This window comes from Phalacrocorax aristotelis, chromosome Z (assembly GCF_949628215.1).
Source record: "Phalacrocorax aristotelis chromosome Z, bGulAri2.1, whole genome shotgun sequence".
Lineage (NCBI taxonomy): Eukaryota > Metazoa > Chordata > Aves > Suliformes > Phalacrocoracidae > Phalacrocorax > Phalacrocorax aristotelis.
In genome coordinates, this window is record NC_134311.1 from 22,326,691 (window position 1) to 22,346,913 (window position 20,223).

General features: G+C 37.7%; 1 protein-coding gene across 2 annotated transcripts in view; it reads left to right on the forward strand.

Annotated features, from left to right (window-relative positions):
* Positions 1 to 20,223, forward strand: part of EFNA5 (ephrin A5) — a 214,450-nt gene that overhangs the window by 186,906 nt on the left and 7,321 nt on the right. For both annotated transcript variants that reach the window (XM_075078437.1, XM_075078438.1), the window contains 2 exons: positions 17,773 to 17,838; positions 18,235 to 18,315. In XM_075078437.1, the coding sequence (XP_074934538.1) occupies positions 17,773 to 17,838; positions 18,235 to 18,315 (147 nt within the window). The remainder of the gene's footprint in view (positions 1 to 17,772; positions 17,839 to 18,234; positions 18,316 to 20,223) is intronic.

The following is a 20,223-nucleotide window of genomic DNA, read 5'->3' on the forward strand; positions in this document are numbered from 1 at the left end:
TCTGACAGTTCCCATTGGGTGTCTAAGGACCTTGTGAAAAGAACGTATAGTCTCAAATATAACATTTCTTCCTATTATTTCTTTCTCTCGCATAGAGACTCCTCTGAAGCATCATTAGGTTCCAATTATTTTCAGTGAAATATATCACCAGAAAAGGGCATGATAAAATCAGTAGATGTAGTGTTATTCCCCTGAGAAACTTACAATGGTTAATACTCAAAGTGTAATAAGGAAAGCTTCTGTTCAGCATCAAACTTAAGAGATTCCTGCAGGGGTGATTCTGTTTCACAGAGGTTTTGGAGCTCCAGTCACATGGAGTTAATGTGGCCCCACTTTCCCTAAAATTAGTATGGGGCAGGTGATTAATTCAGTGCGGTCTGAGAACTTGATCATATCCATGGCTTAATATAAGCATGTATGAAGCTTGCAGTTAATCTATTTGGTGAAGGATCTACTACTTTTTTTTTTTTTCCTCCTAAGGCCAAGCATTGACTTAAAGGTACTGTTCTTTCAAAAATTACAAAATATTTATAACAATGTTTTCTTCTTTACTGACTAACCTTTTTCCTTTTATTTGTCATGTATTTATTTAGCAGCTACATGTGTATGGATTGTATGCTCTTATATGTGCATTTATATATATAAAAATAGTTGTATTAAAAAGTCACATATTGGTTAAATCTTTGATTAAAAATAATCCTTTTTGTCAAAGGCTTTAGATACTGTGATTATAGAATTGCTAATTTTGTTGAACTAAAAATATACATAATTTTAACTCCACTGAAAGATTAGATGTTTGTCATACAAAATGCCAGTGAAGTGACTCTTAGGCCTTGTACTGTATTCACTAGGTTATCATTCTGCCCTATGGGCTGAGCTGACCAGTTGTTCTTTCTTGTCCTCCATGGGGTGTAACCATAGCATTATCACTATACATCACTTACACTTTGCAAAATGAAAATGGGGTTAAAGATAAATTCAGCCCTAGATAGAGGGCTGCTTGTGATACTTCTCAGGGTAGAGGTGCGACTATAATCTCTTTAACTTTAGTTCCCTGCTGTGCTTAGTTCCCCTTCCTTTCCTCCTGGTAACTAATGTGGTAATGGATGTGCATTAGAGAAGAAACATTCCCACTGAGATCTCCCCTGTTGAAGAAAATAGCAGAAGGAGCCATGCTACACAAATGTGCTCCAGGTTCTGTAAGGAAATATGTCCACTTTTCAGAAGGTTTGCCACCCAAATCCTTGGGATGCAGAATATAAATGTTCGTATTGACTTGAGTTCTTGAAACTGTATGTCATACCATGCTATTACTGCCTTCTTAATTGAGGGAGAAACTGCCTTTTCCAGTAGCTTTGCAGTTGCCTGGCACTGTGGGCACTTTTGAGGGCACTGTGCACTCTCAGACCCTTGAGCTGCTCCCTGCTTGGCCACACCAGCTGCTTATTCTCATCAGAAATAATAGCATTGCGTCTAGCCAAATTATGGGATAATTTGAAAATCCAATAATATGTTCTAGATTTTACACAGGTCTAAAAGATATACATTAAGAGTTAGCTTGGGAAAAGCCCTTATAAAGGACTATCTAGGGAGAATATTTCTTAATATGCTAACCTAGTTGAGAAGAGATATTTCTGCCTAGGATTTTTTCATCTTAGTGAACTAGAGAATATTTTGAGTGAAAAATAGTCTTAAACCAAAAATAAATCTCTTGGACAACCTGGTGCCACATCTAGTTTTTAGGCGGAGAAGGAAGAGAAAATTTCTGAAACTGTACGGGCTATGAGGATGAGGAACATGGTGCTTTAGAAATGGAAATCAAAATTACACTTTTGGTACTTGTGTGAGTACAGCTGGGATTTCACAGGATGTATGGTATGCTGTTCCACAGAGTGCTTGTGAACAGCATATGGTATTCTGTGTGCTAATATGTACATGTAAATCTGCACTCCACCCTTATAAATATGAGGTGAAATTATAAGCACATGTACAGTCTACAAAGAAGCCAGCACTGAAAGCCAGACAAATAAAACAGCAACGGAAAGTCCCATGAAATTGCTCTTCAGCAATTCTATTTTAGGCTGACTAAAGAAGACCCTGAAGCTTTCTGTGACTGGCAGGGGGAAAAAAGACTAAAAGTAGCACTAAGGTTCTTTTTATGTGCAGTTTTGTGAAGAAACAGTATTTTTTCATTACAGACATAAGTTTCTCACTGATGGTTTTACATCAGATTTGGAAAATAAATAGAAATTGTGTATGTACATTGAATGCTAAAAATTATTTATTCAATTAACTTCAACTGGACTTCTGAAAAAAAAAATTCTGACAACTGTGCCCACAGGTTACTTGATCATCCTGGTATTTTTTGACTTGACCATCCGTGTTTTTGACTTGACTGTGACATTGACTTCAGTGCACCTACATTTAAGTGGGATCTTTATCTAGGCTTTAGGGGACTAATCTGAAATGTACCTGACACACAAATTTTCAAAAAAGAAATATAACCCAACATCCTACCTAAACCTAGGGTAGATACAATATATTTAATTTATTCTATGTAAATTGCACATATACGTCTTCAATCCTATTCTTCCTTGATCCCAGTCCAAAAGTAGGTAAAATAAATAGATTGCATATTACAGGCCATATGTCAGAAGTGCTTAGTATTCCCAATTAGAGCCATAATTTTAGAAGTACTTAGCTGTCACTTAGGTATCCAAATAGTTGGCCAGATTTCTAAAATGCTTTGCACATGAAGCACTGAATTCTTCTGAAAATGTGATATCTGTTGCGGATTGTAAACATCTTGACAGTTTGTCATTAGGTTCTTTTGAATGGTATGTTTGTATTTTACTGTTTTTTTTTTGTTTAGTTTGGTTTGGTTTTTTTAAGTGCAAATACAATAGTCTTACCAGCTTAAGCCCCATTTCTGCTCTCCCATAACCAAGGGCTAAGATAGTCTAGTATTGTTAGCTGTTCCTTCCTTTTAACACAAAGTGAAACTGTTAGCTTAGAAACACATAAAAGAGTGATTGTAGTGTTGATGTGGATGGAAATTGACTTGAAAGTACAAGGTTTCTTTTACTAGAACTAGTGTTTTAAACAGCTGTATCTCAAGAGCAAGCGTGAGTCTCTAGACAGGTAATGCTTTAGTCAGATGGAAACATCTAAATGAAGACCAATAACAGAGGAAGTTGGAGCACTGGGCTGTCTTGGCCTTTTGGTCGAGTGTCACCAGAGTCTCGCCATGCTTCTCAGAGGTGGTGGGAGCAGGGCTCATCCCCTCTCCTGGTATGAAGGTGCTCCACTACTCAACAACGGCATTTCATGTAGGGCTTTTGTTGTAAGTTGTGTAGCACAGCCCTGGCATTAAGCTGATGGGATTTTTTTTTTGTGAGCCTGTAGGTGGGTATATTATCAGCATTCATGTCTCAAGTGGAAAAAAAAATAGGAAAAATCATTAAAAACCCCACCTTTGCTGTAAGACACTAATGACCGTGATCAGTGGATACAGCCATATGAACCTCCTTCCTCCTCCAAGCAAGTGCACACAATTTATATAATTGGAGCTGATGGAAACTTGTCTTTACAAATGCCATCACCTTCCTTTGGAGGTGGCTCCCACATGTCACTGCTGAGGCTTGGGCTGAAAAGCAGACCTAATGAAGGAGTTTTCCAGCCCTTGTTGTATCTGTGGCACTTGTTCTCCCTGCTGTGCTGCATAGCACGCCGGCCATTTGTTGGCAAGTTTGCATTTCACACTGCAGGGAATTGAAATGATAGAACAGACAGGAGAAGAGTTTTATTTGCAGTAGCCTTTGTATCCCTAGACTCTGATTTGGCATAAAACATCTGCTTCATGATCTGTTTCAAGGCCAGTTCTCTTCCTCCAACAAAGGTTATGACTTCAGGCAAGCTGTGCCTTCGCTGGCAGGGGGAGATTTGCCTGAAGACTTGATTTAGTCAGAATCAAAGCATCCTGCCACAGAAATCCTTTTTTCAATTACTTCTGAAAAAGCAGCCAGACGGTAAATGTATTAACATATTAAACAGTGAGTAAAGGAGGACGCTGACTTCTGTTGTATGGGGTTTTGTGAGAAGTTGTTATAAACCATATCTGTATATATGTGTGCATGTGTTGCAGGAATGAACATTTGTTATTGTTATGACAGTAAGAGAAGTGACAGATAACCTACATGTACCTGCCTAACTCTGCTGCGAGTGAGCAGAGTCAGTAAGTAAATCTACTGGTTTCAGCTACAGCTTATGCATATTTTCAGCTTGCAGAGTTAATTGGTGTAATATTGATGCAGTTTCTGTTAAAGTCTTGGGAAATAGGCCCTACAATATGCAATGTTTGGAGATAAATTGATGCATTAAGTCTTTCTTGTATTCATGGTGGGGACCTAATTTCAAGGGGTTTTGTCTCCTACCAAAAAAGTCAATTTTTGAAAGACTGGTACAGTTTTCTTTGCAGAAGTGTCATCTTGATCCACACTTACATGTACAAATAAAATCCATGTTCCTTCTTGCCAATAACATAGTTAGATTCAACCTTTATTAGAGTGAGTAGCATATTGTCATCTATGTACTTCACTGCCATTAATGCACAGTCTTTGCATCATACGGCTATTTTTCTTCCTCAGAAAAAATCCTTTCTCTAGCTTAAAAAAAATAGTAATTGAATATTTGCATATCTCCAAGGAGCCATGCGGGTTAAACTCTGCATTCATCTTCTGCGGTTCTTAGGCCGCTTTTGGTTTAAGAGTAAGAACTATTGCTTTTATGAAGTGCCTTTTTCTATAAAGTCAAAACCTCACAGCGGTGTACAGAAAGCCAGTGCTATAAAGGAGCTAAGTAGAGTCTTTAATAGAGAGAGCAAGGTTGTAAGTGATTTTGTTCCTATGGAGCAGATAGATTTGGTTCCATCTGTTCCATATTCATAACAAAGGAGCTCACTTGCAGGAGGACTGACTTCCCTGGAGTAGCATGGTAATGATCCTTTCACCACAGATTGAAAGGATCTGAAAATGGTCACTTCAGCTCAGCAGAAAGCAGGTAGCACTGAGAGTGCTTCAGACCTTCTATTTTTCTGCAAGTCTATTTCAAGATGCGTGTTTTTTTCTGAATAAAACAAAAACATAAACCTTGATCTCCTCCCTCCCACCCCCCCACTCCCCCTGTGTCAGTCAGAACTCCTGAGTGAATCCTTAGGAGTTCAGGATGTTTGCCAAACAAAAATGGAATGACATGTTACAAATACAGGGTCAATTTTTCTTTATTTGATCTTGGTATTAAAGGCAGAAGTGAAAAATGATTTACTGCCAGTCTGGGTTCTGTCTCCTGAACTTTTCTCATGATCTCTACTTTCTCAGTAGAAGACTCTGTGAACGAGAAATCTGAAGTCCACAAAATGTGTGTGAAAGTTCCTTGCTGGGTTTCATAATTAGGGTGCTCTAGTGCCAGCTTTGATTACACACCTCGTGGGCTCTCAAAAAAAAAAAGGAAAGAAAATCCAGCTTGATCCAAGAAAAATATATTCTTGTCTCTGCAGGATATTTCACAGGGGGAGAACAGAAAAATGCAGAGTGTACCACAAGCACTCCTACTTGACTAAAGAACAAATTATTCAGTGACCCCTAAAAGGTGAACTGGAAGTTTACAGAGATCTTAAAAATTAACTAGGAACACAGAATGAGAAGATTCATTCTGTGTCATTGGTTCTCACTATGCAGTCTCTGAAAAAGGCCATGAGACAGACCCAGTTTTACTGTTGCCCTGGCTGGAAGTCCTGCTGGGGTGTACTGGACCCCATGTGTCTCCGTGCAGCAGGACAGTTGGTGCCTGAGGCACAGCCTGAGCTGTGAGAGCGGGACAGGCAAGCAGCCGGCATGCGTAGCCTGCCTTAGCTGGTACTGCATGGATGACTATGCAGGCATTCTCAGGTTTTTTTTGGCCTTCCAGCCAACAATACCATATCGTATAATTCATAGATGTGTATGAAAGCATCCACTGCCCTTGTTGCTTAAGACTTCAGATAAAACAGTACACACATATTTGCAGATCTGATGCACACACCCCCACCCCAACGTGAGAGATTTGATCTCAGACTATGTGTTTTTGTTCAGTGGGGAGGTTTTCTGAGATGTCCATGTTTTGCTGCAGTAACTTGAGGAAGAAATACATGCATTTCAAGTGAACTAACTAACATAAGTGACAGCATATCCAGGCTTCTTTGGAGAAACTCAGTATACTTAACCATCTTTTAAACATGAGAGGAAAGAGGCATGTGATGTACACTGTTGCGTGGCTCTGCAGAGCTACCGGAACTATGTCCAGGGCAGATGTGCATTGATATGGACTAGCCAGGAACACAAATGTAAATAGATCTTCATGATTACCGAATGTGAGTTAGGGATTGTGTGCTTCACTGACAGGGTTGCTCTAGGTTGACCAGGCTTGAGGTGTCCACCCACTGAGGAGTGGAGACACCACATTAGGTTAGAGACACTTCAACTGAGAGGTGATGAATACTGTGTGGTTGAGAGAAGTTAATTTGTCAGAGTTTTTGTCCATCTGTTTTGAAGTGAAATAGGCATCAGCAAGGAGGATTCAACTAAGTGGTTTTGCATTATCCCATATTGTTTTCCATATGCATGATCTTAGATACACGTGGGAAGCACCATTAGGCACTGCTCACAACTTGATTACATGAGTTCCTTAACTGGTTAACATGTAAAGAATAAAGGAGGAAGCTTGCAGTGGGGAGGTGCTTTCTTAGATCAAAAAGTAGCAGGTGGAAAATAGAGATTAGGATTTCCCAATCTGCTTGGGAAGATTGTTAGTGTGAAACAGGGACTTTTCTGTAAGAGAGGTGGAGAAATGCTTCAGTTCTGAGAGAACAATTGTTACAGCATTCAGGAAGAGAAAAGCTCAAGAGGTACCTGTGTGTTTCAACAATCTGATGCAGTATTGACTGCTTTTAAGAAATGGTTTCCAAACCACCAGGGCATTTGGATGCCAGTTATGGAAAAGTGTACACATATATATGTAATTTTGGGTTCATCTGGGAATGATCACTGGAAATAGGGCTAAACATCCTGTGGTATATATTAAACAAAAAAAAAAAAAAAGCAGAAGGAAATAATTTGTGGCAGAGTAAAAGGAAAGGTTAGATATCCCATGGGTGTTTTAGACTTTCCCACAGTCACAGTTATGGCAGTCTACAGTCCTCTTCTGGCATAGGTGAGACATGCCAAATTCCTGACAAGGCAGCAGTTCTCCTTGATGGGGCTGTGACTATTCTCAAATAGGCTGGCTTTTTTGAAATACAGATTTCAAAGCACAAGTGTGACCTGTGGCACTGAACACAAGCAACACAAGTGAAAGAAAGAAGCATGGATCTAGAAGTTTAAGTAAAACTGCTATTGCCTGATACACTGGCCAAATTTTGGTTAAAGAGAAAAATTCAACTTGATGTGTTCCAGAATTTTTCATGGTAAAAGTGACAAATTGAAGGATTAAGGAAATCCTTCTAGGGACTGGAGAAAAATTTCTGGCTCATATGGTGCAGTGATCGAAGGTTCAATAGTCCCTCTGCAGGACTTGAGCAAACTGGGAATTCACCTGATAAAGATGTACTGCTATTAACATAGTGCTGGCATCTGTTACTCTGTTTGTACTCTACTCAGTTATGGCCTGGGACCCCTGTCTTAGTAGGTGTAATGAAACAGAAGGTCTCTACCCTGAGATCTTTACTTGTCAGAATCAGAGCTTGAGTTACAGTGGACTATTGTGTGTTTTACAAACTTTACCTTTTCTATTTCATATCCGTTTTCCATCCTGCACAAGCTTGGATATATCTGTGTAAGAGCTGACTGCGCGCATAAAGGCATTTTTTGTAAAGGCTGTGCCAAGGTGCTATTAGAACTTTGCCAAGAGAAAAAGCCCTTCAGAAATCTTTTGAGCAATGGTATTATCTCTAAGTAGGACAACCTTTTGGGCATGCATGTGCACTCAAACACGTTCAAACTTGCATTATTCTCACTGTTTGCCTTCATTTTAAATAACAACAAAATACAACGTGCAGTCTGTGCTTTTCTCTAAATTCCCCTAATCCTAAGGCAGCTCCTTGAAGATCTCTTCCTGCCTTTGCATCTTCTCCCTCCTTCACAAGACATAAACATGATATTTTGTTGCTTTGCTGAAGTGAGTCAGCAGACGTAACTTTTCATGTCTATGTATGTGTCACACTCCTAGAACAATACATTTATAATTACTTCTGTATTTTTATAAACTGACAGAATTTACAAGCATAGTATAGGAAGCTAGAAACGTTTCTAAATATTTTACAGATAGTGGCAAGCCCATGAAGATGGAGTGGAATGGAATGCTTCTCTATGCTTCAATTGTGGTGTCAGTAGTGGTAAAGCTAGACACGGATAATACGAAGTCCATTAAAGTATATGAGGTTTAGTAACATGATACAATACCCACAAATTCCATGTGGGTGAACATATTGCTTTAAAGATCAAAAAGAGAAGGTCAATTACTAACAAGACTATAATGTCTTTTCAAAGGATTTACTTACGTCTAGTTCTTAGAGATGGAAATTAGCAAAATGGATAGCCTGCTTGAAGAAAAACATTTTATTTCTAGTGATACCAAGGGAAAATCAAAGTACAAAAGTGCTTATGAAAAGCATGAGGAGGATATATTTTTCTCTAAGTGCTCTATTTGATAGTATTAACTTGTTTTATTAGCAATTTACTCTAATACAGTCTTAATGTCGTACAATAACTGTATTTGGTTTTGTTAATGCCACTGAAAACAGTAATGAGATCTGAGATTTTTATTTCATTCTAGTTAATAAGAGTTGGTTTGTTGCAATAGAAAAGTATGACATCAGTCATTTATATTGTTCTAGTGCAGAAATGTTAGCCCTTATTTTATGGTACGCAATACAGTTTGTATTTGTGAAAGAGAAACCTTCTTATATGAGAGAAAGGCCTGCAAGTATTTCATGTGTGAGGAACTATATGATCTATTTTTCATCTATACCTCCTTATATTTCACAGGAGCTTACATGCGACTGAAAGTCCATTCAAAGTAGGATATGTCTTTCATTTATTTCCAGCTGAGCTTTGTTTGGTTTTTAATGAGGAGAAACACCATAGAGGCAAGACTGATTCTCTGGGAAGCTCAGGCTGCAGTTAGATGACAGCTTTGCCCTGGTTCATCAGCAAATATAACTGTTCTTTCTTTTATGAAAAAAAAAAAATGCAAAGAACAGCTGAGCTTGATTCTCGTATTGGGTCAGGAGTTGGTTCAGAGGAAGAGCTCAGGCAGGGTTGGGTTTTTCTGCAGCTGAAATGTCTGCTTTGCTGTTCTCCTGAAGGTGTGAAGGGTACAGGCTGCCCTGCACTGAGGTGAATGAACTGAACTCAGCTGGACTTGGCAACCTGGGAGACAGATGATAATAGTCTGACTATAAAAACCGCTTGGACTGGATCCAAAGTGATGCTTTCTGCTTCATATGAGCCCTCAGCTGCTGCTCACCTGTGGAGGTGCATAGCACTGTGAACACCTGGGCTTTGGGATGCTTTGACGTTCGGCACTAAAAAGGTCTGACTCCACCACACCAGCCAGGCCAAGAACAGGGAAGGTTTGTCATTAAATCACCCTCTAGAGCAGATAAGGGACCTTCCTGAGAGAGATACAAGGCTACACCCTGCTAAGGGGAAATACTGGACAAATGGCTTAATTAAACTGGATATCCGTGGTTTATGTCTTTTATCATACAGGATTTGATTTTGTTTTGTATGGCTTTGATATGAAACTTACTTTCAGTCCATGCAGCCTTCAAACAGATATAAGCTGCAATGGATTAGAAACTGCAAGAAAAATTACATTCTTCCTGGCCAAGCAGTTGCAATGGGACAGTTAATTCAGCATTAAGTTCTAATGCAGAAACAGTAACTGTGTATTACTTTCTTCCAAGAACTCTCACTAAAATAGTATTTGTCTGGCAAGTCATTGCCATTTACTAGGCTATTTTTAGGGAGTCTGAGAAATATAGTCACTTGTGAGATAAGCCATAATAACGCAGCGTTTTTACACAGTGCAAAGCCAGTGCAGTAGTATTTTACAATCTGTTTGTTGTTATGCACGCAGCTTTTATCAAGTCTTTTTGTCCGTTGCTGTGTGCTTCACGAATTATTTTGCATGAAGTGCAGAATATAAGTCTGTGTATGTGTGTAGGCATGTATGTACACACATACAGAGATGAGTACAGAAATGCAATATGATTTTCCTTTTTACCTTTACTTCATACAGATGTAGTTGGGCATGCAGGAGTAAAGGAAAATATGCATTTGTATTAGGTGCCCTTTTAACTGTAGATTTAAAAACTTAATTTGGAAATACTAATATCCATAGTACTTTTGCCTGGATTAAGACATAGGCAGTAATAGTTGTGACCTTGCATCTGTTTGTTTGTTTGTTTATTTATTGCCCTTGTTAGGTAAATTTTCTTAGTTTTCAGGTGTTGTTGGCAGTTCTAGATTAGATGGTTTTCCAGACGAGATTCTGTCTCAGTCTGTTGGTTTGAGATTTCTAAGTCTTCAAATTACTTAGTAATTTTCTGGGGTGATTTCATCTTGGTGATGACTAAATACAGAACGATGGTAGACTTGGGAATCACAAAGGTACAAATAAGTTTAGTCATGATTTACTGAGGAAGTATGCTTAATTACTAGATCTGAAGAATGAGCAAGTCATGGGGATACGGTGTTTTAATTTTCTCAGAATGGAGTCGTATTTAGAACAAAAGAACAAAACTTTTTCTGGTATGTTGGAATGAAAGACCAGACATGCAGAGACTCTTAAAATTAAACTCAAGTATAGGTGAAAGCTGGGATTTTTGTAGGATCTTATGATCATATTTATCTATTTTTTATTTTTTATTTTTTATTTTAACACTTACAAGGAGAAAATTATTAGTAAATCCTTTCAGATAGATTCTTTTTTGATTAATAATTTTGAACACCTCTTTGTTGTCCTTAAATATGGGTCGTACTTCATGTATGCACACAAAGGAGTGTTTTATTGATTCGTTAAATTCTAGTTGACTTTTTCAGTTGTACCATTTATGCAAATTTATAACTTTTTTCAATCTAAACTGTGAGAAGAATATTAATAACTAATTCTGCATTTACCTGGCTAATTTGCATACATTTGTGTTGTATGGTAAATCACATGAAAACCTACAGGGGAAAGGCTCAGCTCTTCTAACAACTAATAGGCTATTTTTTCTTTTGACTTGCACAAATTGAGAAATATTGCCTGTGGCAAACATAATGGAAAACTGCATTTTTAATGCTCTCACACATACTCATTTCTTTACAAAGAAAGAAGAAGATGACTGTTCTTAAAAATAAAACTTTTTAAAGCTCTGTAGCTAACACAGGATATTGGATGCTACAATACTTCAGGTTGGTGGAATTATGATTTGCAGGTTGTGTAAGGTTACCTGGATATTGGATTTGACTAATGGGAGTGGTATTGTGCCTGAAAGGACTAGAGGCAAATCACTGCTATAAATATTTTCTCCTGAAGAGATTGTCTGTAACTTACAGGACTAGGAAAGTGAAAGGACTGCATAAACTTGAGTTTCTGATTTACAGCACACAACATCCGGGGGGGGAGGGGTTGCTGCAGGTTCTCTTTGTGGTGTTCCTCCAGATGATTACAGAAGTTGCACGTGCAAACCTTTTGACTGGGCAGTAAGTGTTAGCTGTTTACTGCAGCTGTATGCGTCACCTTGATTTAGTGTGCTGGGAAGAAGTTAAAAATTAATTCTATATTGGTTTCCCAGTCTGAACCAATACTTCTGTTCAGTCCTTGTTGTTGGGAAGCACTTATCAGTGCCAGAATTTGTGTAACACACAGGGGGTGCTAGTAGTAATATATCTGAAATGAACTGAGGTGAGATCTTGCTGTGATTTCTCAGATCTTCTCTACAAGGAGACCCTGTTTGCTGGACATCTTATCAGAGACCAGAAGAAAACATTCATCATGGTTTTCAAAAAAATAGTGGAACAGACTTGTCTCCACAGTGTTTCATGAACACTGCTTTATAATTCTTGAAATACAAAATAGTAAGATAATTATAATCTGCAGAGTATCTGCAGCATGTTATATCAGGGCCATGAGGAGGTACAATGAGGGTTGTTGGGTTTCTGTGTAAGGAAAGGATGCTTCTTTACCAGTGTCCCCCCTCTAAAAAAAAGGTGCTGTCTGAGTGACTTAGACAAATAGAGTGCTATCTGTAGACCAAACAGTTCCAGTTTTGCTAATAGGGCCTGTGGTGGATTGTGCCTTGATTATTAAATATATTTGTAGTCCTCAATGAGGATTTGAGTTGCATTTATGATTTTTTTTTCCCCTGTATCTGTACTTGCGTTTTAGGAAAAGGTGCAATACTGTAATTAGAAAGCTAAGTGAGTGAGGAGGCAAACAGAGGAAACCACTGTTTACATGTGAATATCAGTTAATAGGATGGTTGAGACACCTTTTATATGTGGCATCCTAATAACTTGCTCTTAGGTTAGAAAATGAGCCTCAGATAGTTGTCAGCCAAACTGCTGCCTGTCTCAGGAAAGGAAATACTTAATTAAAGCTTTTGTCACATGACTAGCAGGTCCTGATAATCAAGTTACTTTTGAAATTTTAATACTTTTTCCTTTTTGTACATTTACTTTTTAATAAGCTTCATTTGTAGGTTGATTGGGCCATATCTTGTTGACTCCTGTAAGGAGCTTTGGGGATTTAACATAGTAAATTTAACTGCAAAACTTTGGAGAAAACATCACACACTGTTTTCTGTGTATGATACTTTTTCTTCTCTATCTGTGGCTTCCTGCAGTCATTAAATAACTCTGCTAAGCCTTATCAGGCCAAGAAAGGACCTAACCTGTTATTTATATCTAATATATTAATAATGTACCATGTGTTTTCTAGCAGAGAACTACTTAGGAGTGGGATGAAGGGAGCTGGATTTTTATTTTTTCAATATTTAAATATAGCTAGCAAATACTGAAATATTTATGGTTTGGCTCTAGATGAGGAGAGAATAATTTTCTTCACTCTCTTTCCTGGTAGCCAGAAGTGGTTCAGAGAAAAGAAGATAAATTTTCTCATCTAATTTTTCTGTATGGGCCATTTTTGGATCCAGCTTGGATCTAGTCCTGTGTGCAGCAGTTCTTTGCATAGGATTTTTTTCTAGTTCAACTAACAGAGATGGAATTTTCATCTCAAAAATACAGAGATCATGACTTAAATTTCTTCTGAATCATGGAATTTTCCTATTAAAAAAATGAGACCAAAGAGAAAAAGAGAGACCAATCTCGTTATTTTTATAATCATTGAGGTGTTTTCATATATCTTGTGATTTCAGAGGGATTTTAGCGTACACTTCCTTCTAACCCCAAGTCTTTGTGTAACCAGGAAGTATAAAACATGTTTTTTAAAGGAGAGACCCAGGAGATTGTCATGAAGTTGCTGGTAAAGGTGAGGTAGGGCAGGGAGGAGTGAACTAGCGTAGGAATTGTAATGTAATGCAGGAACTGACAGCACTGCGGAGTTCCTTTTCTGTTTTTCATTGTGATTCTTCCTGACACAAACCAAACCAGTCAGAATTTTTATATTCTAATATAATTACTAGAAAAAAGAGGATATAACCCCCTTTGCTCCTTATAAGTGTTATTTTTTCAAACGTTTCTTTATGTTGTGCAGCAAGGTTTCAATTGCCTTTTTTTCCCTTGGGAATTTCGGCTTTCGAAATGGAAAGCGTTGTGTGGGACAGGTTCCATTAGCATCAGAGGGTTCCTGGTCTCTGAACTGGCCTCTATTTTATAGCTAATATCACCTTTAAAACAGGCGACTAGAAAAGCATTACACCAAAGCCTTGGGGCTAACCTGTTTTTGTGCAGAAAGGAGAATGAAATTTCTCTTTGTACCATCTAGAAGGGACATACTTTGTTACACTATAGCTAATTTCAGTGGAATGTAGCAACAACAGCAATAGTTTACCTGGGAAGCAACTTCAACAGATCCCAGCTGACAAAAAGCAGTTCTTTTTCTCCTTTCCAGAGTTCAGCAATGTTGCTCTCTTGCAAGAGAGTGCAAGAGAGTGTCAGGGAGTTTACTAGGCTGTGCTGCATTTGAAACCTACCTTTCCTGGAATGTAAACCCCTTTAAAAATTACTGAACTTTCTTCTGCTAACTCTTTGCTCTTTCCTTCCCTTAGGTCTTGAAGTCAAGACTTGAATTTTTTCAGTTGCAGTCAGTTTGATAGGAGGTTTTTGGTTCAAACTGATCCCAGAATTTTTCATGTAAGCCTCAGCTTTTGTTAGGTCCTAGTTGCAGCATTACTTCTGCTCCAGAAAAAGCATATTCAGCATTTATTCTTAGTAAATATTAATATGTGCCATTTATCCTTTCTACTGTGTTGCTTTGGTCATTTGGTGTTTCTTTGTAGCTGTTAGTCAAATGCTGTCAACCATGTCACCCTGATTTGCAGTTTTGTTCTCTTCAGCTAGTGTTTACCATTAAAGCTACTTTCATGTAGAAGAATAGGACTTATAACTGCAACTTGAGTTCAAGCTTCCAGTCACTGACTTACAAAAACCCCCCAGATTTAATGAGGACTCTTGGCTTTCCATAGTAGAGGGCAGGTATGATATGCCTCACATTCAGAGAAAAAAAAGTCTCGAGCTTGTTGCTGAAATAGGGTAAAAAAAATCCTAGGTGTTGCTATCTTATCCTGGACATCTTAATTCATCAAGCAGGGTTTTCATAGGATACTGTTGAAACTATTGCAGAATAAAGAAGACAGAGGAGAGAACAGAACAATAACAACAAACTTCCTGCAATGTGTGTGAGAGGGCAGATGATATGAGCCAACCTGACTCTTCCCTGTGGGTGATACATCTGGTCTTAAGGCAAAAACTGCAACTGGTCTGTAGTTTTTTCTTTTAAGATGAAAAGGAGAAGGAAGAGGGGCAGAGAAGAAGAAAGGGAGAAAAAAAAGCTTGATTGCAGTCATCCAGCTTGGCAAACAGTTCTTAAATTCTCAGAAAGGCCAAAGAGCTTGCAACGTATCCCTGCATTGCCTTGGTCTTAGTTGTTGAGGCAGATGTGAGAGCAGAACAGTATGTCACTTGATTTTATTTTTTATTCGTTATTGTTCCTTCTGAAAGAGTAAAACACTGGTTAAAGAAGAATCTGTGTTTACTGCAAACATTGACAGCACATTATTTCCCTGGGAAGGAAAAAAAGCACTTTTTCATACTTATCGTTAAAACTATGTCAGTTTCTGGGATGATGATTTAAATGCAGCTGCTATGGTTGCAATAGGGCTGCAGTTCATGATGCAAAGGTCTGGTGGAAAAAGATTTAAGCGGGGAATGGATTTTAATATTTTCCTTCCAAAGAACGTGGCCAATCGCTGGCTGTTGTTTGCTCTTAAGTGTGCGCAAATATTACGTACACAAATAAATCTTATATGTACAAAGCATTAATTTTCTGTTTTTCCTGATAGAATATTATTAGCTCCTAGCTATCCTAGCTAGTCAGTGGTATCTCAGTCACTGAGTATTCTAATAAACAGCAGTGTCCAAAATGTGCTTATTTTATGGACATAAACAACAGCATGTAAGCATCAAAGCTAAAACCTGCCTTTAAATAAATATGTGTCATGGTGCACTTCTGAAATAATTTCTGAGCAGGATAAGTCCATTAGTGATAAAATTACTGTAGATAATCTATTTTGGCTAATGTTGGAAATGTTATTTCCACCTTTAAGCTAGTAATGTGGTAATGACTATAAGATTCTTATCTTTTGAGAAATCTACAGCTGCCTGTTTAGCCTGACCAAAGCATTTAGCCAGTTGCGTATATTCAATGAGGGCCACAAAAGGGACAGTATTTCCTGAATGTAACCACAGAGTGCAAATATTGTGCCCTAAATGACACACCAGTTACTGGAAATGTCAGTAGACTGAGTTTTTCTGACTTTGATTTAGTAAGAGCCTATAGCAAAGCCAGGTGTTAACACTTCTTAACTGCCTGTCATTGTGAAGGGGGGAGCATCATTTCTACACACTTCTGTCTTTTGATTAAAAGAGGGAAACAGCTTTTCAAGCACTTCCCAACAGGTGCACAACCACAACATTAGCTGTATTGGACTCTTTCCTTTGCTTCTTTTTTGTGTTTGTTCTGAATTTGCTAGTTCTTCTTGGTAAGTTCTTCTAGGAAAAAGTTGATGCCTGCCTTGGAAACACATCATCAAAGACTAAGGGAATTTATTTCAGGTTAGTTGAGGAGCCCTTCTAGAGCTTAGCATAAAGAGTGTGCATTCATATGTCTGTGTATAAATAATTCTAGTTATTTCTCACAGAGAGGAACTGTATTGATAAAAATGGATGAAAAAGTGATAAATAGAACAAACGAACATCTTCCTAATCATCTTTTGTAAATTATGACAGCTTCCAACAATTGCCATTTTCTGCAAAAGGAAACTTGTTCTGTCTTAATACATAGAATTTTGAATGATGGGGGAGACTATGCAATGAGATAAAAATTACTTTGCAGTGCTTCAGGCAATATTTTTCAGCTATAGATTTTGAGAGATTTTGCAAGGGTGAAAAAAATGTCAGAGTGAATGGTCTTTCACAAATCTGTAAGCCCAAGTCAAGTTGCTTGGTTGCCAGCATACATGTTGAACTGCAGGCCAACGTACAATTTCAAAAATGCTGACATAGATAAAAGATACCAATGTGTTCACACTGGCAGACAGTAGCCTAGGGAGTCCAGTCTGTGGTGACAGGCAGGTGTATTTCCCTATGATCATGTATTTTGAGGCAAGCACAGTTCTAGAAAGGAAGTTTTCAAAGCAGCACTTGTTCCTGGGAAATAAGTAGGTGCTAACACTAGTTAGTCTTATGTGTATGATCTTTTGCACTAGTGCTAGACATGTTGTTTCCATTTATTCTTTTTCTCCTAATACAGTAACTACTCTTAAAATGAAATACTTCTAATGCGAAGTGATGAGGGAGAGCAGAAAGAAGGAATAAGCTGGTTTTGGCTTTTTAATTGCATAACACCGGGAATCATGTTTTGACTGAAGCAAGATAAGTATCTTCTCAACACAGGCAGATGTACTGGAGCATATGGAGGCTGACTTTGCTGTAGAATTTAATGGTGTGTGTTTCTACTTCTGTGGGAGTGTGTACATAGTACTGCTTTTAGCATTGTCACCTTCAGTGTCATGTTGTTTTTTCGTCCTGTTTTGGTTGCTGTAGCCTATGGCCTAGTGTTTCAAGACTAGCTTATCTCTAAGTGTATTATTCTGAAGTGTAATTTTTCAGAGGAGACACCTGCATTACAGCAGAAACCATATTAAACAACCTCTTGAGAAAAAGGTGTGGAAAGGTGAAAGGAGATAATGAACATAATGAAAAAATACCATGTGCTTCACTTCTTCCATGTAAAATAATCAAAAAAGGGATTAGAATAAAATCGGCAGTTCTTTCTCTGCTTTTGCATAATCAAGCTACTTTGTGCACTTGAAGGCCTTACATGCAGTTGCTGAAATTCATCCAGCGCTTCAGATGAAAGAAAGATAATGGATATTTTATTTTAGCACAAAAGATGACTTGCATTTTCACTCTCTTACTCTTCCACTTGTCTTTCCTTCTTCCCCATTTACAGCTTCTGCGATCCCAGATAATGGAAGGAGATCCTGTCTAAAGCTTAAGGTCTTTGTGCGACCAGCAAGTAAGTTCTTCAGTTTAAGCTTTTGAGGGTGGCTTTGTAGCGCATGCTTTACTGTGTGGTCTAGTAATCAGCAGTAAATCTTTCTTTTTTTTACAGTTAAATCTTGTGTATCTGTTTTGTACAGCAACATTTGTGTTATGATTTTCATCGTATTTTTCTTATCATTTTTCATAAAGCTTTGTTTTAATTACATGGCAGTTGCTAACTTGTTGCTTCTTAAACTGTTGTACAAATGGAAGACTATACTGGCATTTGGACAAGTGCCACAGAGTTTTGAATATAAATATGCTTAATTATGTATAGTAAATAGAGAGAAAAAAATGAGAAAAAAGGAAAATGGGGAGTTTAAGGGTGTCTCACTAACATATTTGGCTGTTATCTCTATTTTTGTTATAGACAGCTGTATGAAAACTATAGGTGTTCATGATCGTGTTTTCGATGTTAACGACAAAGTAGAAAATTCATTAGAACCAGCAGGTTAGTATGCTTAGAGAATCTCTTTTAACAAATGCGTGTATCCCTCTGGTGCTTCAGTACTTTTTTCCTCTTCTCTCCGCATGATTTGCATGGTATGACTGTTCTGCTTCTGCACATTTCTAGCAGTGCTAATATAGCTTATGGTATATTTCCTGTATCCTTGTTTAATGCAGGGGAGGAAAAATGTTGCCTTTATATGGTTTTTGGGTGTCATGGTTTAATAAAATATGGTGTGTGCCAGTGTAAAATTTTCACCAATATCCTGAAGTCACTGGCCCATCAAAGCCAAACACCCAGCATGTTGGCAAAACAGTCTCTACTAACTGGACCCAAAGTTTTAGAATGAAATCAATGGGCACACTTCATTTATGTGGTTTCAAAACACTTTCTGAAAAACAGAACCACTGTTGTTTAATGCTGGTGCATGATACAGGCATGCAACTGACAGGGTTAGTGTTTAAGTAAGAAATTAGTCCTTTAGAATGATATACATTCATATGTATATTTGGTTAGGCAAAGTATGAGTTTTACATACGTGCACACACACACACACTTTGAGAGATAGATATATATATATAGATATGGATATAGATATAAATTCCTATCCTGTTTTTATTGAAGCAAACTTAAGTTTTGGGGAGCTTTTTTTTTTTTTTTTTTAAGAACACTGCCTTAATAATAAGAATATTGCTTGCTGTGATAAAGCCCCTCATCTGCCCATGGCAGTTACATTAACCTCCACCACCAATCAAGCTGATGTGTAACTGTGTGCAAAGTGCATGTATATTGTTTACATGGCTCAGCTTTATGGTAGAGAGAAGCATGTTTAATTCTAGGGGTGTGAGTAAATCCCACCAACTTCAATGGGATGGCTCATGACATTCAAATCAGGTGGGTATGTAGGAAGAGTATTTGCAACAGTAGTATTACCTGTTTGTTTTATATGTACGTACACACTGCTCACACACTGCTGTATTCAAGTCTCAATAATTAAAATGCACAGTTAAATAAACAAATTACACCAGAAAAAATTACACACATAGCATTATACATACCCTGAAGAACAGATTACCAAATTATTTTTTTTCCTCTTTTGCTATTTGGAAGAGACTTCCCTTTTGGTATGAAGCAACATACTATTTTTTTGCAATTTGTTATTTGCAGTTCCTTTAACTAAAAGTCATTATTTATATAGAAGTATAAATAAGGCTTTCACAGGTTATACAGTTTGAATGATTCATATATGGATACACAGTGGATTTTATTATTTTTCTTTAAGAGAATTTTCTGAACTCTCCTAAAAATTTTGGTTTTGAGAATCAAAGATGTTCTCTAAGCAAATCTAAATGCAAGGAGAGTGTATTTGCATTAGATACATTTGTACATTTATTAACAGCATTCTTCTACACAAGGCATTAGGTTGATCTTTCTGTATCTCTAGGTGACCTACGAATCTAGAAACTCAATGTGCTTTTTTATGTTCTATGCTTTGGTGAACACAGCCTAATTAGTGTATATTTCTCCTGTTACTGGTTTGCAAAAGAGATCATCCGAGTAATAAATGCCTGAGTTTAGTGAACTTGCTGAGCATTTCTTTTCAGTAGAGCTGCTCACTTCCCATTCAGTGGCTATACCTAACTGGAACCATCATAAAAGCATAGTGTAAGAAAGCAGCAGGCAAACCAGGAAACCAAAATCATACAAAGAGCACCCTGCAGTCTGAGATGAGATACTGTTTGTGTTACCAGGAGGAAATAATAGCTTTAATGAGAAGGTTTGGTACTAAAAACTTCCCACTCCCTACATCAGTGTATATTTGCATTATTATTTGGACCAGTAACCATTAGATAATCAGTCATTCACAGATCTGCCAGCTGCTGTCACACTCTTCTGTTATTACGCTGTTAG